The sequence below is a fragment of the Gymnogyps californianus genome, chromosome 1, assembly GCF_018139145.2.
Source record: "Gymnogyps californianus isolate 813 chromosome 1, ASM1813914v2, whole genome shotgun sequence".
Taxonomy (NCBI): domain Eukaryota; kingdom Metazoa; phylum Chordata; class Aves; order Accipitriformes; family Cathartidae; genus Gymnogyps; species Gymnogyps californianus.
In genome coordinates, this window is record NC_059471.1 from 65,189,656 (window position 1) to 65,217,609 (window position 27,954).

A 27,954-nucleotide genomic window follows, 5' to 3' on the forward strand; every position below is an offset into this window, starting at 1 on the left:
CAACTCCACAAAGGGAGTTTCTCTTCCCTTCCTCCTGCATTAGCCAGTTTCACATCAGAAAATGCCATTTCTCACTTCCCTCCAGGTAGATAGTAATGTCATGTACAGCTGCTAAAAAAAATCAAAGCTGCAGCTTTGCCTGGGCACAACTAAGAAGGAGTTGGAAGGGAGACAGAACACAGGTATTTAACACCGTGGTATCCTACAGGCACCATAAAGAGGTCTCTACAAAATGCAGACAAAATAGAAAATGGCTTCCTTCCCCAAAAAACCTTTGCTATCCACATTAAAAAGAATTACAAGAGAAAAACGAAAGAAAAAACTTCCTCCTGCAACTTGCAATTAGAGCAGCAAGAGCTGTGATGCTGCCTGTTAATACATGAAAGCCCACTATGGAAGGAGAATTCACATTAATAAAGTCTCCAAATGAATAGTATGTATCCACAGTGATTTTAATAGTTCAGCTTCTGAATCTTACACTGTCATATCTGACATAAAAAGAATGTAATTGATTTATTAGCTACAAATATAAATTATACCTGGATTTTCCTTTTTTTCTTAAGAATAAAAAAGTACCATGTGTTCAATCTTCCAAAGTTAGAATCGCAAGGGGAAAGATGATAATCATGTGAAAGCTGTCGAGGGTACACAAACGGATCATTTACATGCAACATGAAATAGCGAGTCATTAAAAATCAGACTCTTTCAAAACTGTTCAAATGATTGTCGCTACCAATTGTACTAACACACCATTTGTCTTCAGAGCCCATGGAAACTGGCAAGTCTTCCTCCATAATTTCACTCACATTCCCATTTTCATACACAGAGCTTCCCAGAAACCTTTAATGGTCACAAGATTTGGTTGGTTGGTTGTTGTTTTTTTTCCACATACATCGTTTTAGTCTATTTATTCTTTGACTTTTCCTTTCTGGTGAACTGCAAGCACTTGTTACTCCTCAGTTTGCTGGAGTCAACAATCCCTCCCCTTTTCTTATGTCATGTAAATGGTTCAGGCACAACAACCAGATTTTGTCCTTTTTGCTGGCTTGTAGTCCGTAATGTCTACAGTTTGCGGTGGCCTCTCAGCTTTCTGCCGTACAATTATTGGGACTACCATCTCAAACACAGTTTCAAAGAGGTGGTCCACCTTGTATCCTGTTTTTGCACTGGTCTCAAAGCACATTTTCTCAGCTGCTGGAACATCCTTCTCATCCAGCATTTTGTATTTTAGTATCTTTTTATAGAGCGCAATCGCATCCTCTGCATGGACTTGTTTTCGCACCTTCGAGCCACAGCTGGCAACAGACTTCTCAGGTCTATTTTCATCCGGTGGTAAAGCATAGTCGTCAGTGAGGTCAACTTTATTTCCAACAATAGCAAAAATGCAGTCAGCACTCGCACTGTCCGTCAGTGCCAAGAATCTTTCCTCCAGCTCTGTCAGGCTTTGGAGGCTGTTCACATCATACGTGAGGATCACAGCAGCTGCTCCTCTGCAGTACATAGACCCGAGGCCATGAAACTGCTCCCGTCCTGGCAAAGGTTTAAACACAACAAAAAGTTAGCGTGCTGGAAGCTACATTATTAACTGAGTAGAAGAGTTCAAAGAATTTTAAGCCAATTTCACAAGTTTGGATGGAACAGTGAAGGTAAAAATGTGTTGTTTCTAGCATTTTCAGTTTTTTCCTTCTGCTTTTCCTTAAGAGTGCAACAGTGCCACAGAACAGCTCAGCTCACCGCTTGCTCAATTTCAGAGCAGGGAATCTGTAAAGATGAGTGAGTGAGCAAGTGTGACGCAGCATTCACAGTTGCAGAAAGCAAAGAAAATTGTTGGTTTTTTATTAAATTGCATACTAGTTTATTTGTCACCTTAACAACTACCCTGCTTGCATCCACAGATGGCCCATTCCACCTATTTAACCATTTATAAACAAAAAATAAGTTCTACTGTTTCAAATTCTGCTAGAACTTATTCCTCCGATAAATTCAGTACACACTTTCAAAGTCAGTAATCCACTTCTTCCTAGGTTTTGAAGGATTCTGTAAGCAATTTAGACCTGTGGTACATGCCCACAGTTGTCAGGTACATTGGCTTTACAGAAAAAGACTTGTTGTCTTTAATGCTGCCGTATATAGCCTGTATTGATATGCATCTGTCCCACCACAAGTACTCACACTTTTTTTTTTTTTTAGAGTATTAAACAGATACAATATAGAGAACCTTAACTACATTTTAAGAGTAATTTATCTTTTAAGTTGCCCTGACCATCACTCAATAACCAACAGTTAATAACAAAACATTTCTTCCTCCTCGTCATTCAGCAAGTATCTGCCAGCACTTCCAACTAAGCCTTGATGGTCTCCTTCAAATTAGTTTCTTGGAAGACAAAAATTGACTCTCCTTTAAATTCCAGGAAGCAAACAATGTTCTTCAGTAGTTGCAAAGGGACTAAGGGAAACGAGGCAGAAGATAGACAAACAGTGTTTTCCTTTCCTATCGAGAACTGCAACTTACTCCAAATATCTGCTACGTGTAGAATTTGCTATAGCACATTCACTTTACTTCCCAAAACTCGATCGAGAAAAAGATAAAACACACTAGATTTCAACCAGCCATCAGAGTCAGCCTTAGGTCACTACAGAACAGAAGTGTGAACGAACAAGGGGGGGGGGGGAGAGAGAGAGAAGCGCGAACTACACTGTTCAGAACATTTAAGAATCATCATTTTTCAATTCTTTTCATACAGTCTCTTTGCCCAGAGCCTCCATTTGTAGAAAATCTGGAAGTGATCTGGTTACATTCATTTTCTGCACAAAGCTACTGACCACCACGAGTTACAGCATCATGAAATCCTTGTAAATGACTGTGGAATAGGAAAGGCAGAAGAAATTCATGCTGAAAAAATACAGCAGCATATATTGGGAAAACACATCTGCACATGAACATGCACACTGTGAAAGTAACTCAGAGCCTATCTCCAGTCAGGAATAGAACTTAAAATAGATCTTTGAGTCACTGTAGTAAGTCCTTTGACAAACTTCAGAAATCTACTCCAAGGTGATCAGAAAAGAGACAAAGCGTTCATCGTTATCAGTAAAACAAAACTGGAAAACGTCAAGCTAGAACACGAAATCCAAAGCTCACCACACCTCTAACACTGAGTGAAATTCTGCTAACTGCCAGAGAAATAGATTTGAAAAGGTGCAGAGTACACTATAAAGAGGTATAAAAGGAAGCTGGTGAGGATGCTCAGAAGTATGCAAAACTTTTGCATGAGGAAAAATTGTGGGATCTCTCAGGCTGGTGAATGACTGAAAAAAGGGTATAAATAGATGTCTATAGATTCAGGCCCAATACTGAGAAAGTAACCCAGGAACAACTATTCACTCTTTCTCCTAACACAGAAAATGAGGATTTCACATTAAAAAAAAAAAAAAAAAAAAAAAAATCACACATTTAAATACTTTCCTGCACAGTGAATAATTGGCAATAAAGTGTTCTATGACATTGCAGAGGTCAAAAGTTCAATGAACGGAGTTCAGAAAAGCATTAGGCGAAGTTTATAGAGAATTGCTTCTGTGCAATTTTGTATAACCTCCAATTTGTTTTCCTCCAGCAAAAGAAATTCTTTAACCAATCATCTGGTAGGTAGGAAAAAAAAAGGGGGGGGGAATAGATATGCCCTTGTTTAGGTATGTTGGGGGTAAGGCCAAGGGAGACTGGGATATAGGGGAGGGTGGAGGTCAGTGCTTTTACACTTTTTCCTCCAATCTCACATTCAAAGTTGTGTTTTCAGTTGCACTGCAACTGAGTCTTTAAGTGTCTCCAATTTTTCAGTAGAAGTTTGTGCCGTGACCTACTTTGTTTTCATCCGAACCCTGATTATACTGCGGTCTGGAAACCACAATGGAACATATATCCTCCCCCCATTCTCCCACTTCAAATGCCTAAACCATAAAATCCAGCCCCCAGAATCATTTGCTACAGCAACCGAGTACTAGAACAATACTATTACTTGTTTTATGGAATTTGTATGCTAATCTAATCTTGCACAGCATAATATAAACCATGACACTTTTACACTCCAACTACAAACTGGCTACTTCTACAACTAATATATTGTTGAAAAGGGGAAAAAAACAGTAAGAAGAATTTACCTTGCATAAGGGATTAATTATGCCAGAGGAATTATGGATAGTCTCTCTCACTCACCCACACAGCACAATCTACATGCAGAAAAAATGCATAATTTATTTTTGCAGCGCCGTTTCCTTGTACAGGAACTTCTGGCACTTGAGGGCTGGAACAACCCTAGATGTGGAAAAAACCCCAAAACTACACAAAGTATTTAAACTAATATCTTATCTGTCCCCAAGGTGTCAGGCAAAATAGTATCAGACTTTACGGTGAAAAACTTACTGCATGAAAACAGCCACCCCCTTCTTATGGCCAGTTATTTCTTTCTCTGGATCCATCTGGTCCCACTCCAACCACGTACCTTTTTACACAATTAAATTACACAGTAAACCCTGAATCCAAGAATTAAACAATTTCACCCTTTCAAAAAATAAAGGTAAGAGGGAAGAGTGCCAGAACTATCAAATAATTTGCAATCAAAGGAACTGCAAGAAGAACCAAATCAACTACAAAGGCACAACATCAGGGAAATTTCTTAACACCAAGCAACCAAAACTAATTTCCATTTTTTGTTTCATCTTTATATTTTGCCTTTTTTACAGCAGTTCGACAACCCTATAGCCATATCGCTACCTGCAACACCATTAGCTTTTCAGAGGCTGTTCCAGCAAGTGTATGAAACCCTGTTGGAGACTCACTCAGGATACCAGTTGGGAGCAGTGCAGCCAACAAGCATTTTCAAAGTCCTACGATGGTCATCATAAACAAATCTAAGAATTTTGAGCCAAATGGACCTCAGTACCATAAAGTTCATAAGAAACCCAAGGGAGAAAGAATGGAAAAGTAGACCTTGCAAGAGGCCAGCCTGATAAATAAGCAACGCTAGATTTAAAGTGTGCTGACACTTGAACTCAAGGCCTAGGCTTTGGTCTAGTCAGCCTCCTACAGCACCCCAGCCTCTCAGCTGGAAGGCACCAGCCCATGTGAACGCCTTCTCTGGATGGGACCACAGCCTGACCGATCATCCCCTTCCCTTCCTAGCTGCAGGATCCACTGACAGCAGCAGCACTAGCCACTGCCCCAATCTCCTTCTTGGAGTTCTCCTCCTGCCCGCCATCCCTGAGGGTGGTATCCAAAGTAGCCTGTGAAGTTGCTGTTGACGTTTATGAGAGCAAAAGATTTCCTCCAGCCAGATTTGAATGTTCCTTACCTACCACCTCTTCAAAGGCTTTCACCACAACTTCTTAAGTAGCATAACTTCCCACACACACACTCTTTCAAGACATCCTCTACTGGAAGAACAAGTCTTAAATCTCTCAGTGTTGAGCACGTACAAGAATGCAAAAGAGACTGTTACTTTAAGTCTTGAGGGAATAAAACACTACCAATACTAAAGAGCTGAAAAGGTCTTCCAGAAAGTACTGAAAAAGTACTGCTGTTACGCTGATATCACAGTCTGAGCGGGGTCCTAAATTCTGAGTTCCTAAAGTAAATATGTAGTGTGGAAAAGTACACGAAGGTGAGCAGTAGAAGCACACTAACATTGAATTAAAAATGAACACGTGCGCAAAATTGTCCAGAAAGTTCTCAGTCCATAAACCAGGTATGTTCCAAGGATTTTTCACTGTAATTTAAGCAGGATTGTAATCTGAACAGCAGAGAGGAATTAACACAAACACAAGGTATCAGCTAGGTTTTGCCTTTCAAATCCGCTTTCTCCTTTATAAGAGAGTCTGAACTTGAGTGTACACAAAGAGAGACAGGAACTATCCCCCAAGGAGACAGCCAAAACAGGAAAGAAAAGAGCAAGTATGACACCCATGACACAGCACAGAAATCAGTATTAGAAAGAAATGAGAGTTGAGGATTCAGCTGCAATGGATGAAGGTTCAAAAGGTGACCCTGATGCTCTTGAGTTACCTCAGCAGGAACTTCCGCGTGATCGTAAGAGTAGACAAAGAAGCTCCCTTTTAAAAAGGGAACAGCATTTCCTTCTGTTTGCAGACAAAGCAGTAAAGTTGTGACCCTTTAAAGGACGTTAGGGGAAACAATTTTGCTAGGAACTGAGATCTCTGTTTGTGCACGTATACCAAGACATATACTGACTATCAAAGAACAAACAATAAAGGTCCCTGAAGGTTTCAGGAAAATTCCCCTGCCCACATGTGAGTTAGGCTGTAAACTTTTGACACTGATGAAGTCAGAGTTCTTCACTACGTTCGTCAAGATTGATATTTATTCCTTCTAGGTAGCTTTATCACATTTCCCTTGAAGTCAGAAGCTTTAAGAACAAGACTATGCCTGTGGTTACTTGGGGATAAAAATAAAGCTCTCCATCCCAAAGGATTAATGTGGAGGACATAAGTAGGAATTAGTGGAAACAAATGAGTCAGAAAGCACTGGAGAGCTCAATTTTTACATATCCAGGAGCTGTCTGAATACCCAATTTCACGATCCATTAGAAAAATGCCAACATTTGGTTTTCCTCCAAGACAAAATTCCCCATAGAATAAAAGCCTGGCGGGGGGGGGGGGGGGGGGGGGGGGGGGGGGGGAGCGGGCAAACCACACAAACAAACAAACAAAACCACCAAAAAAAAACCACCACACCACAAACCCCCAAAAAAAAAACAACCACCAAAACAATTAAAGTTGAGCAACTAGAAAATTCATTTAAGCTCCACCTTCACCTAGTATTATACATTCACAATGCTACATTATAGAATATTCTTGTGTATATTGAAGTTTCAGACCTCCAGCTCTACTAAAAATCAAGACAATATTTATTTTGTTTATACTCATTACTTAGATACATTCAAGGCACAAACTGTGCCCTATTTCAGGAACTTCTATTTAAGTTATTAAAATTAGATATGGATGTCTTGGCCAAAGCAGTACCTAACATAAACATAGGAAAGTACTGATCTTCATACCCAAAGGGCTTCACTTTCATGTTTTAAAGGAGAAAGAGCTACACATGTTAGAAGAAAATAACAGCCACATGGGTTAAGTGAACAATGAACAAAGGAAAATTCCTTAATACAGCTCTCCAAAGAAAAAACATCAAAGTCAGTCAGTCAAGAAAGCAGGCTCAATGTAATGTATGATTGGGACAAGCTTACTCCATTTCTAAATGCAACTTATTCTCAATTGCTAAGTCAAGTATCTCTATCTTCTAATACAAGAAGATTTAAAATGGCAAAAGAGACCACCTCTTCCTTAAATTTATATATTTTTGACTTAATGAACAAATACTTTAAGTTCTGAAGGAGTCTGAAATTCCCAAGACCACGCAAACATCCCCACTCTACAAACGTGAATCAGTTTGGGCTTGCAAAGCTCCTTCTGCAAAATTGCAGTTCATTGTGAGGAAGAAAGCCACATGAACGGGAGCAACCATTCACTTCTCACTTCAGTAAAACAAGAAATCACGATCAAAGTGAGCCCTGTCCTTCAGTCAGCTTTAATTATCGTACTAGAAGTATCACACCCCCACTAACAAATGTTTCACTTGGACACAAAAATCCGTGGCTAGAAAAACTAGAACTTACCACTGCATAATCATTATCTATGAATTACTTAAATCCCCTTAGATCTGGTTGTAGAAAATGGAGGTTATTCAAGAACACTTTTACAATAAATAGAAGCAATTAACACAACTTCAGTCAGAGATCACAATATTCAAATGGAGGCAAGTCCTAAATTCAAAGGAACCAACAATGTATTTGAACTGTCTGTCACAGATGAGAAAGCCTTACAAACCATAAACAGTGAAGCAGAAGATGGTTTCTAATACATTTAACTCCATGAGATTTGAATAAAAGGCAGGTCTCGAGTTCAGTGCACTGTTATACCAGAGGAATGTAACATTATTTCCCTGATCTGGAAGTGGCATTACATTATGTCACTATAGTCTAGTCCCTGTTGAATTCACACACAGAAGTCTTCTACAATCTACCAGCAGGTTATAGAATAGAATTCTACCGAATATTTAAACATTCAATTCAATAGATCTGATTTTGTCTGAACAGCTTGGTAAATTACTTGAGAAAATGCAACTAGTTATCTAACTGGAGGCAGAGAAAGGTTTTGATGAATCAGGAAATGCCCTGGCACTATAATCCCAAATTTATGAGCTATGATGCCACAATATGTCTTTTATCCCGAGAGATTAAGCTGCACCCTTCTGTGTAAATAAAAATATTAAAGACAGATTTTTGAGAAGCCTACTCAACTACCATCAGTGATCCAGCAGTTCCTGGAATAAAATATATCCCAAAATATATGTAAACTCTGTTATTAGGAAACCTAAATTTTGATAGGAATCAAAAATGAGGAAAAATACACAGCGATGAATAACTGAAGGGCCATTTCAAAGGACTAATTCTTAAACACAATTTTTAAAAAAGAGCATAAATCTTATCTTTTATCTTTGGAGGATAACCATTTGTCCCCTTGAAACTTATGCAGGAATATTAAACAGATATTAATATATTCTCCATGGAATAAGAGGAGAAGTGACAATAGTATTCGGAGAAAAACTGGATGGGATGATTAGCATTACCAAGCATCAAGGCCTATTACTGGGGATTCCCTCTCCAATGTAATATGCAAGGAAAAAAATAAAGGAATGGAAATAAAGGACAAGTTTTAAGTAACAAAACCAACATATTTCAGGCATCTAAATTATCTATTTACACCTTGGCAAGACGAGACAACTACCCCTGGAAGGCTAGTCCACACCAGCAACTACCAGTGTGCATTAAGCAACTCTTACTTCCCCCGCTTTAGTTAAGGGCACTAAAAAACACAAATCATGTACTTCTACCCCCTACTACATTTCACAAAAAAAAAAGCAGACATAGAAAAAGATATGGAAAGCAGGACAAAGATCTAAAAAGAGTAAGTTTTTGAAGAGCATAGAGACAAACTATAGGAAAAAACCCCACTCTGTAACCTCCATGAAGTTTTGCTCTTTTTGCTTGTTCCAGTACAAAGGCAGCATATGAATTCAATTTTTTGAGTTGTAATCACCACCAGTATGGCTGGGAAAGGAATCAATTCGGAATCTTTACAAACAAAAAGAATCACTGGAAGATGGGTATGCTGGAAAGCATCTCAAATAAAGAAAACGGGGGTGTTTACTTACTGGAAATGGAAATTCCAGTACACTCTATACCTAAGAATAGTAATACATTTAATGAAGAAGGCTAGATCCAGATTTCTTTTTCCTATTTCTTTCTCCTCCCCCTTAAATATAATAACTAAAAATAACTGACACGCCATAAATAAGGTTTGCAGGACATGTTTCAGCAGGGACTGTCAAATATGAAGTGGGTAAAAGATTTTGCCCTACAATTCTAGCCACTTCATCTACCTTCTGAAAGATGAGCCTTCCCTTAAAAGGATTAATAACTTTGCTAATAGTAATGCTCTCTATACTTCTTTACAGATTCAAGCTTATTCCTAGTTTACAGCTTTTTCAAAAGGAAAGTCACCTTAACAGCCACCTAAAATAAATGACAGCAGCAACTATTACTAATTTGCTTCTCCTTTTATGGTTTTCATCAGTAAAAAGTGCTCATAATTCTATTTCGGCTGTGTTTCCTTTTTTTCTTTTTTGCTGTATGCACCCAGAGTGATTATATAGCACAACCCGTTTAAGACAGCCCTGACCAGCTGGGAGAACAACCCCCTTCACACCCCTGTCCTTTCTGAGAACAGCTTTCCCTCATCAAACTTGAACTATACCAATAGCTCAAGCAGTTTCAACCGACTCTTTAATCACCGGTAAAACACCAAGTCCATTCCAAAAGTGATACTTTGGCACAATTCACATAAAACAATTCTTCCAAAGGAGTTCACTTAAATGGGCCTTTTATGGTTAGGACAAATAAGCACGCTGAGAAGTTATGCAAGAATAATGTCAGCGTGGCGTACTGCACGTCACATGCCAAACTCCGTAAGACATGGTTAATGATCTACAGGATCATCTGAGCTTTATCTGAAGAAGACAGCTTGTTGCGATACGTTTTTCTTCAGTAAAAGAGCACACACAAAAACCTGTTTAATAAAAGTGGCAAAACAGAAAATAATGGGAATTTTTGCTATACGGTTAGTTTTATTTCATATCCTCCAACAAGGTTATCTTTCTAGGCATGTGCTGGTAGAAGCTCCAAAATAAATGTCTAGTCACCACATTTTTCTGATGTGCTGAAGAAATGACTCAAAAGACATATAGCCTTAACTCACAGCACACCTTTAAAGAACCCACAACTGAAACACGGGTAAAGATTTGCTGTGTTTTTTCGACAGTTAACAGTGTGATAGTTTATGGAGAGATGTGCTCTTAAGTAAAAGCTTCACTTGCGAAAGGCAGCTAAACTAAAAGGAGATGCCTAGCAGTTTACGCTGGTGCCGATCAATCCGTTGTTACATCCTGCAGAGCATGCCGAGTCACAGAGCTATCCAAAAAAGCTGATTACTGCAGATGAAACCCTCTCACCCACACCTTAACTGTAATAAAAATCCCTCAGTCATCTTGCCAAATCCTGTATTATTTGGTCATGAAATAGTTTAAATATTCCCAGAAACCTTTTTAATCCAGCCCTGAAGAGTAGTTTGTCAATTTTCATTCCATAACTGGCAGTGAAGACTTCCATTACTGGTTCCCAAAGACAGACCAGTCGGACACACTCAAGTGAAGGAGGAGATCAAGTTAACATGGGAGAGAAGAGAAAAAACAAAAGAAAAACAAAATTCACAGAGCAAGGCCAGAGATCAAGCATAATCCTCATTCGAGTCTGATGTGCGTAATAAAGATGATAGAATTTCACTCAGCCCTCGTCTTGTGACTGAGGAGGAATTTGTATTATATAAAGCTGCCAAAGAAAGAGAAGTTAATATCCCACAAATAAGCTTTCTGTATTTCAGCTTTCAGACTCTGAATTTTGATAGACTTTCACCTTCATGAAGTATCCTCTTCAAAAAACCAAAACAAAACCCCCAAAACTAAAAACCACCACATTCCCCAAACCCCAGAAAAACTCCATACTCCTCCCTAAAAGGTATTCCTGTAGGACTTAACCTCCTCCTTGTTAGGCCAGAGAAATCAACATTTTTTCATATTCAGGCTCTTTGCCTCTGGCAGATTCCTCTAAACCAGTAACCATACCGGTAGCTCTTTTCTCCAGTCCTTCCATATCATTCTATAACCAAGACTGTAAAAGTGTCTCACTGAAGCTACAAGGTTACTTAAATTCTTCACTACTTTCATCCCTCCCTACACTTGGTATACTTTTCAGAACAGCTCATAGACTCTGGGACACCACGAGGTACCAAGAGCTCACTTTGTCATCTACTACCAACTCAATGGACCTTGCAAAATACACATTGTTGCCCAAATGAATCTAGCTTAACCTGCTACCAGCACTCCATACCATTAGTCTCTCTTTATTTGCAGCCTTACACATTTGTTTAGTCTGCATATTTCTAGCTGCAATCATCTTTTTATAAAGAGACTTATAAACTGTCTTTGACTAAATGCATATTCATGGTATCTATGAATATAGATACCAGCAATGTCTTCACCAGACAAAGGAGCTGCACAACTCCTATATAAAGGAGAAGAAATACTATCAGAGAAGATCCCTATTATCTACAAGATTTAGCCCATGAACTAGTTTCAGCTTTTCTGGGACAAAAGAGTACCTGGAATCTGTTCTGTTGCATAAATACAAAATTATTTTTCTTGTGAGAATAAGTCAGAACTTACCATTCTAATAATGAAATTAAGCCCGAGCTTCTAAACTCACAAGAATTTTAATTTAAAAATCAAAGTTCCCAGCAAAACACCAATTTTACTCCACCAATATGCTTTCTATCCAAAGTTTTAAACTTAATCGTATTATGCCTAGTAACACAAAGCATTACATAGAAAAAAGCTCCTAACCACACTACCTAGCATGTTTTTGCCAACAAAAACTTTGGCTAGACCTGCAAAAAAAGAAAAAAAAACCCCAACCCAACCTATTTGTAGCTAAAGATCCCACTGATGTCTCTACAATCCTGCATAACTTCTTCATTTAGCTAGATAAGACTTACTTTTTCCAAACCACCCATTTTATTTAGTTCTCTTGATGTACTGTGTTTATTTTTAAGAGAAGGAAATAACTCCAGAAGCTACAAGCAGTTCACATATTTTCAGCTGTCTGGAAGGGTAATGCCTTGTAAGAGATGAACAGAATTGACCTTAGCCCCACCAGTCCAGCAAGCATATCTTGAGTGCATCTGCAACACAAACTGAAAAAACGACACTGGTATTTATCTATTTCCCTCTGAAACCTCACAGTTGTGTAGGAAGATGTTTTACCTAAACACTGAAGTCTGGCAAAAGAAATGAGGGCATGCCAGATTTATGGCACATTATTATTCTGTCTGCGAGCGAATGCTCCACCAGAACTCCAGCTGAAATCTAGCATCAACACCATCTCTACTGAAACGAAAACATGGCAGGGTGCTTGAGAGTTAAATTTATGAAGGTCCTGTATGCCTGTACTAAAATGAGAGCAGGAGTGCAAGGATTAATTTAGAAGTTTAAATCTGAGTAAGTAAAATGTAAGCATCGATGTAAAACTCTTCTGCGGCTTTATGTTTAAAAGACAATTTTAAACTGCTACTTAAAGAGAAGTGGTCATTTGGCAGATGACCTTCTTAAGGCAAGTTATGATTGGAAGCAAACCACGAGGGAAAAAAAAAATACCCCTTCGGATTTACTTTGGAAGAGTTCTGCAGGAAGCAATAGCACTGAACACTTAACTGCACCAGCAGAGCTTGACGGTCAAATATTGCTCAGCGGCGGGTAACAAAGAGGCCAGTTACAGGACGGGGCTGTAAAACAACCTCGCCTGCGTGAGACGCTCGCTTCTGGGTTGTGCAAGAAGCCTTTTGGTTGTAATGCCCGCTGGAACACCAATCCATCTCCTCAAAGAAAAGTCCCTCCTAAGAAAAGCAATTCATTTCCCGCAGGATGAGTTCTAAAAGCAGCTGGTTTTTCTTTCCAGTACCTGAAAACTGATACTTTTTCCTTAAATTTACCATTCCTTACCACAGGAGAACATGCACTGCAGATGAGCCCACTCCTCTACACAATCGCTAAGCAGAGGCTGTTACCAGGTCCTTATCTTCAGAGTCACTCAGAAAGGAGATCTTCAAAGCCCACACTCCCTCCCAAAGTTTGCTCTTCAAACTGAGAAGCAGGTCCTTAGCTCAGGCAGGAATGCATGGCCGGGTGTATTTTAGCACAGTTCGGGGTTGGGAGGTCACTCCACGCATACTGGATGTTTTATATTGCTCAATAAGGAGCTGGCAAGTTAACCTGGCTTCCAGTTCACCCAAGCAAACATTGATACAGGTACGTAATTTTTAAAAAATAAAATAAATCCAGAGATGGGTAGGGTTAATTGAGATTGCCCTCCTAAATGTATCTCAGTAAGCACTCTGAAATGTTACCACTTGCCAGGCATTCCTGCCAGGTCTCAGCAAAGAGTTAGCAAGTCAGCATCTGCCCGCTCCCTCACAGATGAGAAATGCTTCCTGTTTTTATTCATTTTTATTCCTGTTTTAAGTTTACTTAGGTTTTTCAACTTCCTCATTAGATACTTTGCTTTTGCCTTAGATATCTTTGCAACTTTTTTTTTTTTTAAATCAAAATTCCCGTAGGATTTTTTGCAGAAGGGTAACTACATACACACCAAGTCAATCAGTACAATACACCATACCATTTTTTGAGTGAGGAAATGCCGTGAACTTAATAAACATCTTAATTAAGGACAGTGACATTTTAGACAAGAAAAATAGTTCATAGTTACTCATTGCAGATCCTCTTTGGATTAAGTTTTGTATCCAACCATAAATAAAATTGAATGGTCTAATCTATTAGAAACATTATTCTTTTTCCACATTACCACTTTAACCCCAAACATATCATATGTATTTCTGCCTCCTGGCTGTCAGTCTTCAAATCCCTTCTTCCCAAGTATAGGAAACCAAACCACCCATGTGCAGCTATAAACCTTTTTGTGCACACCCACCCAAGGAGAGTCATGCAATAACACAGTAAGTTAGCTTTCTCTTTCACAGACCCACAGGAGAGCTTCGCTTACCAGAATGATAGCTATGACAGTACCTATTTTCCATCAGCCCCACTTCAATGACACTTCTTTCCATCCTGCTGTCAATACTTAGGAAGCATTAGCAGCGGCGACAGCGCCGCCCCTCACACAGTGCTCCACTTCAGGGCCATCCCAGGACACCGGCCAGAAGGTTTTAAGACACTGCAAAAAGCTCAGTCTTCAGACATTTTCAGGGATCTCCAGAGTGCTTTTACCACAGCACCGGGGCACCAGAAGCAACAGCTTTTTAGCTTTTGGTAATCAGCCTGGAAAACTTTGAGGACAACCCGGCCACATATCCCTGGGAACACACCTTCCCACCCTTCCCCACAGCCAGAGACCATCCTCTTCTCCCACAGCAGCAGCACAGCTTTGTTCAGTACAGGCACTGCAGCCCTACAATATAGAGGGAGGGACCCAAGTATATTGGCCATGATTCCTTTTGGAGATAAAATTAATTACTAAGCCCAATTGCAGACAGTACCTCAAGAACTATTTCCAAAAATCTTTTATCCTCCTAGTGCCTTTCCAGGTTGATTAGGAGTAGATGACAGGAAGAGGAGGACTAGAAATACTTCTAAATGACCTATCTTTTACAAATCAGAAGTTAGTGCAAGACAGCAGCTGAATGCAGGTATCATCACTGTTCACCACGGGGGGGGGGGGGGGCTGTCTACAAATCGCAACATTCATATTCTGAAAAACAGAGACCAGGTTTCACAAAAACACTTCTGAGAGCTGGCAGGTTGTCTTGTCAGAAGTGACCTTCTGTGTCACATGTTTCAAAAATGAGAAATGATTCTTGCACGCGTGATGAGTAACACAGAGTTGTCTGAAATGCCTTGGGAAGCTATGGTTATCAGATAGATAGCAGGCACCCACAGGTGGTCTGCCCCAGCAAATACTTGATAAGTGCCTCTTATTTAAGGTTAAACTATCTTCTGGTGAAATGGAACTCAGCTGTAGTAGATAACTATATGCTAGCTCCTGATTGGTAACACTGAGTTTAACTTTAAACCAGCCATCACTAGCCATTTGAAAAATATTTAAACCTTGCTAAATTGGTAGAAGTAAACGCCATGGATCTTGCAAACTGAGTGAAAAATCTACTGTTTTATTTTTTTTGAAGAGAAGCTCACATTAGTAACATCGGACATAAACCTAGGCCCACTCAATAGACAGATATTTTTATGATTTGTTTCAACATCAGTTCATTTATAGGCAGGCTCTCAACTAAGAACACATGCAATTCATTCACACATAATTTATCCTCAAGAAAATTACAACTGCTTCTACTCCTTACCAATCACCACCAGTTTCTATTCAGCTGAAGTCTTCTTCACTGGGTGCTTCTGGACAGTTGCTATTTGTCAAAAGCAGGAGGAAGTTCTGATGATCCAGTGGGCTGCCTTCAGCAAATACCAAAAGTGGGAGACCATGCCAGACACACAGTTGCCACCTGGGTTTTACGGGAATGTACTTAAAACTTGTTCACCTCATTCAGATAATTTTATCTCAGGACGCATGGCTTGTGTTTTCAGAACTTGTGCTTGCTTAGATGAATACATGGCTTTTACATTTCCAGCACTATGTCTCCCCTTTAATTCCACTTCTGGCTTCTCTGCCTACACTCTTAAGAGCATATTTAGTATTCACTGTTTAGAGGCATGAATTTGAGGATTAAAGACAAGAAAACCACAAAACAGGCATGGTAGAAATCGATCTCGTGTCATTAACCTTCTCCAACCTGGCACAAAGGGAGTGCCACTAAAAACCATAAACAACTCAGTTCCGAACTTTCTATACAGAATAACCTACAAAGAGCAATGTTACCACTGTCCAGTATCTATCCATTCAACCCTCATGCCATGAGGGGAAGCGACTTACTGAAAGGGAACTGCCTACAGATTTGCATGCATTACATCCTTTTCTTTCATAATTAAGGCGATGAGGCAGCATCTCTAGGTCACAAAGTGCTCTGCCACTCAAAAAGAGGATAGACACCAACTATTCCACTTCCACTGGGCTTCCAAGGCTTGAAGTAAAAAAAAAGACGTTGAGCAGGACAATGTGGAAAGGGCATACAATGCTGAAACAGGAAAAGAGATAAGGGAAGCAATATGAACGCGATACATATAGCTATCTGCTGTGGGAGGGAAAGCTCATGTCCTAAAGATAGTCTGATAGGAGTGTTCCTCCTCATAAAAATAAGAAGTAATCATACTGGCAGGGGTTGGAGGAGCCAAATGGTGTGAGACATTTTCAGTTTCACAAAACTAGAGATTTACTTTTTAAATAAGCAACAGCCTGTATCAGAGAAAAAAAAAAAAAAAATCACTCATTATACCAGTGGGGTTTTTTTGTTTTGTTTTAAAACACCTAAGTCTCACTTGCAGCAACCCACAAGATTTGATGATCCCTTTTATGAAGCTTGGAAGATGACAACTCAACTACATAGGGCTTTTTCTTTCATTTGTTTTTTAACTATAAACCACTACAGATTCTGGTCATTTCTCCCTTTTCTGAATGAACAAAACTATTTGCTTTTTTTGAGAGCAAATGACAGCCGGAGAATGGAAACAAATAAATAATAAACAAAAAATCCGCTAAAATATAACTAAGCGCCTTATTTCTAACTTCAAAATTAAGAAGAGAGCAACAACAGATCTGTACATCCAGCTCACAGACCCCACTATGAAGAACAGAAACTGAACTTCTGAGGACTTTCACAACATAAGGCATTAAACTGCATGAAGCTTCAGTCCCATCGCTGAAGTAACCTACACAACCAGAAAGGGAAGTCAGTCAGCCCAAACCCCTGGGGAAAGGGAAGCAGAGAGCAGGAGCTCAACTGAAGGTCATTGCAACCAGGGCACATCACCACACATGTATGTTTTTATACTGCTGTCATTGAGCGGATTGGGAACGTGAGCTTAAGCAGAAATCAAAGTTGGTTGACTCCATGTGGAGCAATTATTACCCAGCTAATGACCAGCATTTAGACATTTGTTTTAAAGTCTATTTCAATCTACCTAACTTTTGCTTCACATTCTTCATGAACTGTACTACACATTAATTTCTCTTGCCCCACTTCCCAAACTGTTTCTTTGGGATTTCTAGTTAATGTATTCTTACAGGAAGAACACTTTCCTGGAAGTCTAAGCCATTCTTCATTTTACAGATAATGATATACTTAAGAGAAGAATAAAACCTCAAGTATTTAAATATCCATGGTCGAATATTATATGTTACTAAAAATTCCTAAGTAGTGATCAGCCGCAGAATGTAAAACAAAAATGTCCTCCTATTTCAGCTCTACTGAAGACCATTATTCTTAAACTAAGTATATAAGAGCAGTTGGATGGCCAGACAACATCTTTTCTCTGTATTTTGTAGGAATCTCCTGAAGTACAAAAACAGTGGTTAGGAATATTAAATCATGTAACAGATTAAAGAAAAAAATATCAGTGGATCAACAGGAGAGGCTGAGGGAACAGGGAAAAGTATCTATATCAGATGCTGAATCATTATTGAGCAAAATTATTCCAATCTTCAATTCATTAACCTGTCGACCAGAAAAAAAAAAAAAAGGAAAAAGGAGATATTCTCTGTAGCTGAGGATATGATGAATTATTTTCATGACAGAAAAAAGCAAAAGCAAAAAAAGAATTTGTGAAAGGGCAGAACAGAAAGAACCTGAAAGCACAGAAGCTTTAACTCCTAATAAGACGTTAGCCTGTTTGAGTATTGAAAGTTTTAAGTGTCTCTCCTCCTGGAGTCCTGTACATGAAGTTTCCACCATGCTACAAACTAGACCGAAATGTATTTGTGCTCCAATGGAATTGGTGAAAAGGCAAAAGCTCAAATACACATTTTCCTCTTTTTGCTTTGTCTATAAAACACTAATAAATTCAAGCTCACACAGGTCTTTAGACTGTCAGCAGAGTTCTTCCATGAACGGCTCCTTGGTGGCCCATGCAAAGCCAATTTCAATTCTAGTCAGCTTCCTAAGAGATGGACAGATATATCAGAAGATTCACAAACACATCTGGTGATCTGTCTCCCTTTAAAAACGATGTTAAGAAGTTCTCTTCTAGATTTGGTTTTTTCCACACCCAGGTAGGTTAGTAGGATTAGGAAATCTTGGATGCTTATTGAGTTGGTTGTCCTAAAGGATGTTATCCTGGATCTTGGGTGGTGAAGGATGGCAAGCTACATATGTTGAGAATTCATTTAAATTAAGAGCAAAACCAACTCATTTCCTTTGACCACCTCTGCTCTCAGCAGTACCACTTGCATAAGCTAAGTATAATCACCAAGTTCAAATCTCATTCCCTAGGCATATCTTCAGGTACTGCATATGAAGTTATAGTTAATATGACAGGTGCAGGAAAAGGAATTCATCACAGGTTTGATGCCTTTTGATCAAATCCCAGGATGTTCTACCCAGTGTTCACCTGGAAGAAAGCAGATAATTCAGACTTGGAAGAGAAAATGATTCTTTCTGTTCCATAATTTTCAATGGCTCCAAATGTATCCACCGCAGACTCAGCGTCTTTCTCGACAGAGACCCAAACAAAGGTTACTTGTTTGGATATTTTGCAATAGTACAATGTGACTCAGACAAGGAATTACTAAGTGTACCTTCAGTTCAGGCAGTGAAACACCGCCACAGGAGAAATCGCTTGGAAGCTCACATGGCTAGCGGCTTCAACACGAGATAGTAATTGTAGTGAAGCAAACAACTCATCTATGATACAAGATGTGATTGCAGTGTGAAGTAAAGATACTTAAACTAGCCTAAGTATCAGGAGCAGCTCAGCCAAGGCACTGTGAAGCTGGCTATGAGCCTCCCTGGCTTTGACATTTGTGCACCATAATGTGTATGTACGTGTGAGATGAAGCAAGAAAACTACTCGCCATACATGAGCGCTCAAAGAAGTAATTGTAAAACCATACAGCTAACAGCTGGTTACCTGCCCCATACTTGTATTTTAAGCACCCACTGTCACCCTCCTTCTGAAGGAAAGAGTAAAAGTTCATTGCCTAGTCAATAGAAAAAGACATCACAACCCAGACTGCCTGAGTTCAGGCACCTAAACATACAATACTGATTTTAAGTAGCTATTTGTTTTTCACTATGGCACGAGCCTGGTACTCCAGAAATAACCATAATTGAGTCAACATGAGTTACTTTGTACACATTCATCTCTGTGTTACAGCTAATGAAGCTTTTTGCTGTTCTGTGCAACACTATTTACTCAGCTAGAGAGAGAACTACTGGGGGAAAAAAGTATCCCATCCCGTCCCAGTGTCTTCCCCCTCATGCTCAAACTGTTGAAAGAGTGGTTGTTTCTTAGACAGCTCAGGTATACATTTCACAAATACTAAAGTCAAACTGAAAAGTGCAACAGGGTATTAATAACTTGCTTTCTTGCACAGAACACCTATTTATGCCTTTGCACGTACCCTACTATGAGACCAGTTTTACTGAAGCAAATAATGCAGTTCTTGGACACGCTTCTGAAATTTTCTACAATTTCTCCCACCTGCTCCCGATTCACCAGGATGATGAATTTCCATACATCTGCAATTTTTGTCAGCAGCTTTGCCATTGCATTTACATTGTTTCACTAACCATTTCTCTTGTTCATGCCTCCCTCTTTCATACATTTTCAGTATTGTCACAAAGCAGACAGTCAACACTTAAACTAACCTTTCAGCTGTCAAGTCAATTTTGACAGAGATATCTGGAAAATACACCTCTTCCTTCAGTAAGCAGGGAAGAAGGGATGCAATGCCAAAGGCACAAACTCTTCATTATGAAGATTCTCAGTATCGCTCCAGCCTAGGATCTGGGGCTTTAAAACATGGGTTTAAAACAGACATATTCAATCAATTCAAGGACTTGTACAAACTCATTTGTATCAGCCAAAGCCAAGAAGCAAAATTTTCACATTGAAAAACAAGAACACAGGCCATGCACCAGAGACCAGACAAACATACATTCTTGTTCTCCCTTCCACCATCCACTCAGATGTACCTGAAAATGGTCAATATTAACCCCTCGCCCCACTTTTACAATATGACTCTAGAACTCAGGCCTCACTCCAGGCTAAAATTAGAAAGCAAAGACAACCTCTTTTGTTATAGAAGCTGAGGTGCTACTGAGGACTCCAAAGGTGCTAATGTTCGTCAAGCCGCAATGCCGTGGCATGACACTGGACAGCTTTAGCCAGGTACAGACCTCAGGTCACTGATACTATTCAGAGAGCGCCTCACTGAAGCATCAAGTAGTTTCCCACTTAGGCTAGAACAGCACAGTCACTTTGCACGCTATTATTAAATACCACATGCAAAGCAGGGATTTAACGTGGGGGCTGGAATACAGAGGTTACCGCAGAGGTTCATACACGACATTTATCTTGGCCTGCATCAAGTAGTCACAACAAAATGGCTTACCCTCCCCATTAGCTTGCCTTCCCAATAGTCAGGACTAAAATTACACATTAGAAACAAAACTCCTCCTTCAATAAAGTGAGTTATCCATAGCTGAATAAGCAAAGTGTGTTACTTTTGTCTCCTGTTTCTTTTTGATGTGTATTTTTCACAATTCCCTCTGACAAAGTGTTTCCATATATTTACTTCATTTGCATACAAAAGCAATTTCTTTCAGCAGCAGTGAATTCGCTACCTTTGACTTTACTTGTGTATCGTTGTATTTTTAAGTTGTGGGACATGGAAAATAGAACTTCCTCCAGGACTTTCTCCAGACAATTCATTATTTCTTCATATTTTTAATCACTTCCCAAGTTATTCTGCTCTTTTCAGGAAACATTCGTTGCAGAAAAAAGTAATCTGGTGCACTGTTTCACAACAACAAAACCATGCTTCCAGGGATGGTCTAAAGCTAAACCTTTATTCCTGCCTCTGAATCTGCTTCAGAGGCTTTAGATACAGAGCTTGCTGACAGTGAACTCTTCAGGGGTCTTCCCCACGTACACAAGAGATTTTTCTCGGCAGCTAGCCATACTGTCCCTTTGAACCTCCGCTCTTACGATTTCCTTTTCAAGATGTGGGGACTATAACCGTACACAGTAATCCCAGGGAAGCCACACTACTTGTGTATGAGGCACTGGTCCTCACCTGTCATTGTTTTACTTGCAACAATTATGAACAATACGCAGAGGCCAACATCATATTCTGCAGGATAATTTTCCCAAAGGCAAAAAGCAAAAAATCAAAGCCTCTTGGTGGCAACTGGCCCCCGAGCCGTGACTCACCGGCAACAAACTTAAGGCATTTTATTCTCCATAATTTCTATCTCTTATCTTAAGTTCCCACCTCTTGAGCACAGGTACACTCAGCAGCCTTCCTCACTAAATGATCCTTGATGCCCAAGATACTTTTTGAGGTGATATCCCCTAAACCCTTCCAACAAGCAACCTCCTCAATTAGAGATACCTCATCACACATTCAGCAACACCCAACCCCAACTGCTGCTCTGTCACCATTTCATCGGGTTCAGAAAGGCCTTCCCACGTGCCTCAGAGTCCTCTTTGGCTTTGATTAACCTACCTAACCATCTCATCTGTAGCTTCTTTTCCCCTGTTGTAATCCTCTACTTCCAACAGTCAAAACCAGCAGAACATCAAACAGAGTAGCTACGATCAGTCTTCACTTGTGAGGAAAATACGCCACTTAATCCTACTCTTTCTTTGTTCTGTTTCAATATGATGGAGGACCATGCTTCCTCCCTACCTACAGCCAATTTGTATATTGTTCACCACACTGGAACGTTTGACTCCAGGGCAGCGGAGACCAGCCTACCTGGGCTGATCTCGTACTCCAAGGACTGAGTCACACCCCATCCCAGGTTTCCCCTGAGGGTCCAACTTCACTGGGTCACACCCTTTCCAGGAGAAAAACGTGCAGAAGGAAATGTACATCAACACAGATAAATTCTGAGGAAAAAAAAAACAAAACAAAACAACCTCAAAGCCTAACTAAGCGAGGGAAGAACCTAATGCTTCTTACTAGCTAAATACTCACACCTAGCCAGAGAAAGCTCAGCATAGGCAGTTGCCTGCACTGCTGCCAGCGAAACACTGGCGACCAGAGATCAGAAACTGTGAGCAATTCACACATGCTCACCAGCACCGATCCATCAGACATCAGCGAACCAGTCACAAGAGATGTAAGCATTCCTTACACAGATACACTGCAGTTGACCCAAGCCACAGAAAAGCCTTTTCCAGGCTATGTTTATCTCCTTTGTCCCTACTAGCTCTGACAAGTGAAAAGTCACAAAAAAAATCTGCAGGTGCAAAATAAAGGGGTGGAGGGTGTAAAAATATGAACTGATAGCTGAATATTCGCAGAAGAAAATAGTCAAATCAGCTTTCACATGCAGACAGCTAGCTCATGATGAGAGGAAGGAAAAAAAGGGAAGTTTGCGTTCCCAGTTAACCTTTATGTTTCCCTATTATAAAGCTGCGTGACTATCTGTTGGTAAGTTCAAAACCCAGCCTCTTTCTTAAAATACAATTACAGGATCATGAAGTGAACTTTATGAAATACTTGTCATTAACTTACCAGTTGGCTGCTCTAATACTAAGCCAGCAACACAGGGGACATGACCACTAATAATTAAGAAACCTTGCTGCTGGGGGCACCACTTATCTGTCAGGTGAACAAATGTCAACTTAAAGAGACTGAAATCTAACACACAAACAAGTTTTTCCTTTTGAAATATCAAGGCATCAGAAAATATGCCTGAACATCTGAAAGACTCCCACAACATTGTTAACTGCAGCCATCACGCGTTAGTATTCCAGGTTTAAAGGTGGAGCAGGACCAAGACCCTCAGAACTTCAGGATGTGTTTGCGCTGCCCGAGATAAAAGGCTACGCGCTAGGTCAGAGCTGCATGCCATCAACGCCCAGCAGGAAGTTTTGGTTTACTCTGCAGTTGCTGTCAGCACTGCCTAGAAGATACATATATATACACACACACACATATATATATAGCTTTGACATCCTGAGTCTCCAACCTCCAATCCTTTCACGTGAGAAAGTTCTTCTGGCTGATGCTGTTGCTTACCTTCCTTGGTTCAGAAAAATACTTCAAACGTACTACTATGAACGTCTCAAAGCATACACTCAAATGCTTTAGAGACTAGGCCTCTATCCAGTAGACTAGTGATTTAAAACATGCTAAAAGTTTACAGTTTCTCTCTTTTTTGTATAGTTTATGCACTTTTTTAAATTCCTTTGAATTAACTGACCCAAACAGAAAACAAGCAAATATAATTTGTAGCATCAGAATATAAGGAGTAAATAAATAATTCTCTGCACCAAGAATACAACAGCAGGCACGCTGCGTCAGACACAAAACCATCTATCCAAGCCTCTGACAATGGAGAAAGAGTCAAAGCAGATGGTTAGGAAAAAAAGAGCATAAAAACATGGCAAGCATATGATACTTCTCCCAAGTACTCTTCCATCTGTGGCTTATTTGTTTCCTTGAGTTGAATGCAATTTCCAAATAACTTCTCTCATAATCATCAGATTGGAAAACTGGAAATGTTGAATTATTTGCTGTGAGCATTTACATAAAAAATAATCAGGTCTGACAACTTCTGCACACCCATTTTACAAGACCTGCGGATAAGAATATGAAAGATTTAGACTAGACTAAGCAGTTGATTTTTCCAAGATAAGGAGGGGTGTGAATGTACAGCCAAGAGAAGAGTCCTCCCTAGTATAACTGATTTGCACTTCAGACCTAACTTGGTAGAACAGGTCAGGTGTGCACTTCTGTGATTTACTGAGTGATAACAACACAGAAACATACATTTTAAGCACTTTGGCAAGCAAATTTAATTCTTCCTGGAAAAAATGTGAGATTTTTCTGAATAACAGAGTGAGAAGTAATGCAAGATCAGAGTGATGAGTAAAAATGACACATATTTTCAATAATTCAGAAGATCGGCAATTAAACCGATGTAGTACTAATATCCATGCATACTTAACTTTTGATCCATCACGGCTATTGCACATATACTCCTCAATCACGAAAGTCTAATCTCGTAAAAATAAACCCCCGTATTACAGGAACGAAGTTTCAGTGTATCAGGTTTACATTGTCACAGCCAACTGCCTAACCCATACCAGAATAACAAATAACCATCCAAACTGAAGTGAAAGTAAAATATAGGGGACTTCTATGAAGATAACAGTCCCCAAAATAATGCTGATAAGCAACAACAAAAATAAAAACACATTCACATACTACATATAACATGAACTAAGAAAATTAAAAAAGAACATGCATTCCAGTTAACCTTGTATAATTGTGTATTTTACTAGAGTACTGAACTAGTGTAGTACTTACTACCAAGCATCCCCTCATTTTCTAGGCCGAATCTTCCATATTTGTACATTGTATAAAGTACTATTGGGGTATTAAGACAGACATCTTGAGTTGGCACTCAGTATTTAGGTAGATAAGATGGGTGCAAACACTGAACCATACTTTCGTCATATTGTTGTGCTAAAGAATTTTTAATCTCCTGGATGATCTTTTCTTTCTGGATTCCCCTATATATCTATGCATGCACAGTTAAAGAAAACAATGTATCTGTATTTGATGACCCTGTAACTGCTTCACAGGAATTCAGTACTAAGCAATAGTAGGTTAATAAACAGACAAAAGAGCTAAATTTTAAACTCCTCCTTACTACAAGAATTCCAAGCTTACTTGTTACCACCTGGCAGAGATAAGACAGTGACACCACAGAGAGATAAGAACCACAGACCAAGGACTGCAGACACGTTGTGGCCAGCAAAAGCGTAAGGTCCACACAAAATAATAAAAAAAAAAAAACCCAAACCAAAAAAAACGCAGGCTTTTGAATCCCCTTGTTGACTTAACATCAGAGTTGCAGTGTCCACAAGGTCTCTTCCTTCTCCACCAGGACAGCAGAAAGCACATATGTGCCCTGGGAGGTGCCATTTCTTAGAAGATTAATGACAGCTGTTAATAAACCAGAGCCCACAGGCCCCAACACAGTCTATCCCAGTCTTGGCAACTTCCATTGTTCTGCAGGAGCACGAGTCAATGGGGAGATGGTGCAAGAGTCCGTACCTGCCTCTGAAACGCAAGAGAGGGGACGCTGGGCTCGACGCTTACTCCAACAACAGAGAAGAATGAGGAAGATGCGTTATGCCGCCCTCAGTACAATACAACAACGCTTTTCAACTGGTGCTCTGCAAACAGAGCTTCAGCCATCCTGCTACAGGAGTCCCACCGCGGCTCAGGAAGCAGCAGGAGCTTCTACTGCGGTGCTACGCAGGCAGTGGCATCGGCAGTGGCCCTGCTCCAGGGTGCGGAGGGAACTCCGGCCACTAGGAAGGCAATGAGCTCTGAACACTTGCATTGTCCTGAGACAGGTATCGCCTGGGTGCTTCACCTGGCATATGGAGAACCACCTCTGGAGCTTTCCAGATCCCACATAAAGCTGGAACCTGAATCCTCAACTAATACTGAACAGAATACTGCAATAAGTATAAACAACTCAAAAAAGGGCTCTAAAACCAGAAGACAAAGCCTAGGAGGAACTTATTTTATAGCATATGATTAAAAAAAAAAAAAGCAGAAGGGTGTAAGGGAAATTAGCAAAGAACAATCTCACCAAGATAATCCTTCTGTTGAAATAAAGCCCACTGCTAATCACCCACATGGGTCTGGCTTACTAGAAACAAGCAGCAGTTGCCTGCAAGAGACTCCCCGCAGTAAAACATGTCAATTCTAAAACTGAAATAGAATTTTTTAAAAGATATTGCAAAGGACATAGAACGTGTATTTAAAACAGAACTACTGCTAGCAAGCTTTCATCATAGTAATAGATGATGAATCTATTAGTAATAGATTAAGAAATGCAAGAAGCAAAAGCGCTTAAACATCTCCTCCCCTCCTCCAAAAAGTATTTCTGCATAACTTCTCAGCAGTTTCATTCCCCCCTTCCTCCTTCTCGATTCCTGATGCAGGAAAAACCATTTTGGACTAGATTGTGACATGAAGTGACACAGCAAATGGACTTCCCTCCCAAACGTCACCCAGAGGAAACTGGAATATTGCACACTACTGCAGCTCCCCAAGTTTCACAAGAAAATATAATCTGCATTCTTCATATTGCCACTAACAAATTTTAACAAAATTCAGCTAAACGTGAGAACAAGAAAAATATTGAACAAGATACTTCTTTCACGAGCAACTTAACAGGCAAGAACGTTCATAGATCTCATTTTTCAGGGTAGTCTGACCCTCTCCATGACAGAGCAGAGCTTCCTGACCTAATAACCAAGAGAAAGATATTCATATGACCAAGACCACAAGCCACTTCTCCAGTCTATACCCTCCCACCTCCTCCACCCCAGGACTCCAAACCACAACCCGCCTCCCAGAGGTGCTGCCTGCCGCAAGACAGCAGGCCAGACAACCCCTTGCTGCTATCCCAGACAGAAACCGCCTGCAGCCCATGCTCTCTGCGCATTAAATCCTCATGCGTGGGCTCTTATTGCTGCGGTGAAAGAGCGAGCCACGTCTGAACAGTTGGCGAGCTGCGTGCATTTGAAAGCCTGAGTCTGACACCAGCTGATATCAATTGGACATTCGAAAGCACACAGCGAGAAGTGATGAACAGAAGTTGTAACCTCGCTAACTCCTGCCTGAATTTGCAGTCAGTAGCCATCTACCCAGGCAAGAGAAAGCAAACGGGCATCTTCTCCGTACATCCACATTTTGCAAAGCAGGTCCAAAAATGCTAGAGATTAGCAGTGGTAAGGCTCCTTTTGGCCCGTCAAAAACGTGTTTCTTTTCAGACTTTACAGCAGTACCGAAATAACGCGCTAAGCACCAGGCACTCAGGGAAGATTTCCCGGTCCCGGCCTCCCCCGCCGGGGCAGAGCGGGGTTCGCCTCTCCATCTCCTGCGCTCCGGTTCTCGGGAAGGCGAAGCCGTCCCGAGCGAGGTGACCCGAACGCAGCCTTTCCCATCAGCAGCCTTTACATTAGGGCCGAGCCAAAATGAGGGAAAAGAAGAACATACGCGTAGCGACCAAACCACGGACGGTGTCGGCGGGCAGTCCCCGCCCGAGACGGCGGAGGGGCAAAGCGCCGCTCTCACCGGACCCAGAGGAGCGGGGCAGCCCGCCGGCAAACACCCCGCAAGTTTCTGGGAGGCCCTTTCCACCGGGAAACACCAGGACCCCGCGGGGCCGGACTCCCCCCCCCGCCCCGCTCCTCCGGGCCCGCCCGGCACCGCGCCCGGGAGAGGGGCCGCGCCGCGGGTCTCACCTGCCGTGTCCCAGATGGAGATGTTGTACGGCCCCCACTGCTTGAGGTAGAAGGCGCCTCCGACGGTGCTGACCGTCTCCTGGAAGCGCCTCTCCATGTAGCGGTGCAGCAGGGAGGTCTTGCCCACGTTCATGTCCCCCAGCAGCACCACCTTCCCGTCCGGCTTCTTCATCGCGGCTCGGCCCGTCCTGTCGGCTCCCTCCGGCCCGCCCGCCCGCTCGCTCGCTTCCCCCAGGCGCCCACCGGCCCGCTCCGCCCGGCGCGGCGGAGCCCCGGAAGCGGCGGGACGA

General features: G+C 40.9%; 1 protein-coding gene across 1 annotated transcript; it reads right to left on the reverse strand.

Moving 5' to 3' along the window:
- Nucleotides 1–415: 415 nt before the first annotated feature.
- Nucleotides 416–27,857, reverse strand: RAB20 (RAB20, member RAS oncogene family). Its single transcript, XM_050908812.1, has 2 exons — nt 27,665–27,857; nt 416–1,530 (listed from the first exon to the last, which is right to left on the reverse strand). The coding sequence occupies exons 1-2, from the start codon at nt 27,834–27,836 to the stop codon at nt 1,010–1,012; spliced, it is 693 nt and encodes a 230-aa protein (XP_050764769.1). The 5' UTR covers nt 27,837–27,857; the 3' UTR covers nt 416–1,009.
- Between the last annotated feature and the right edge of the window lie 97 nt (nt 27,858–27,954).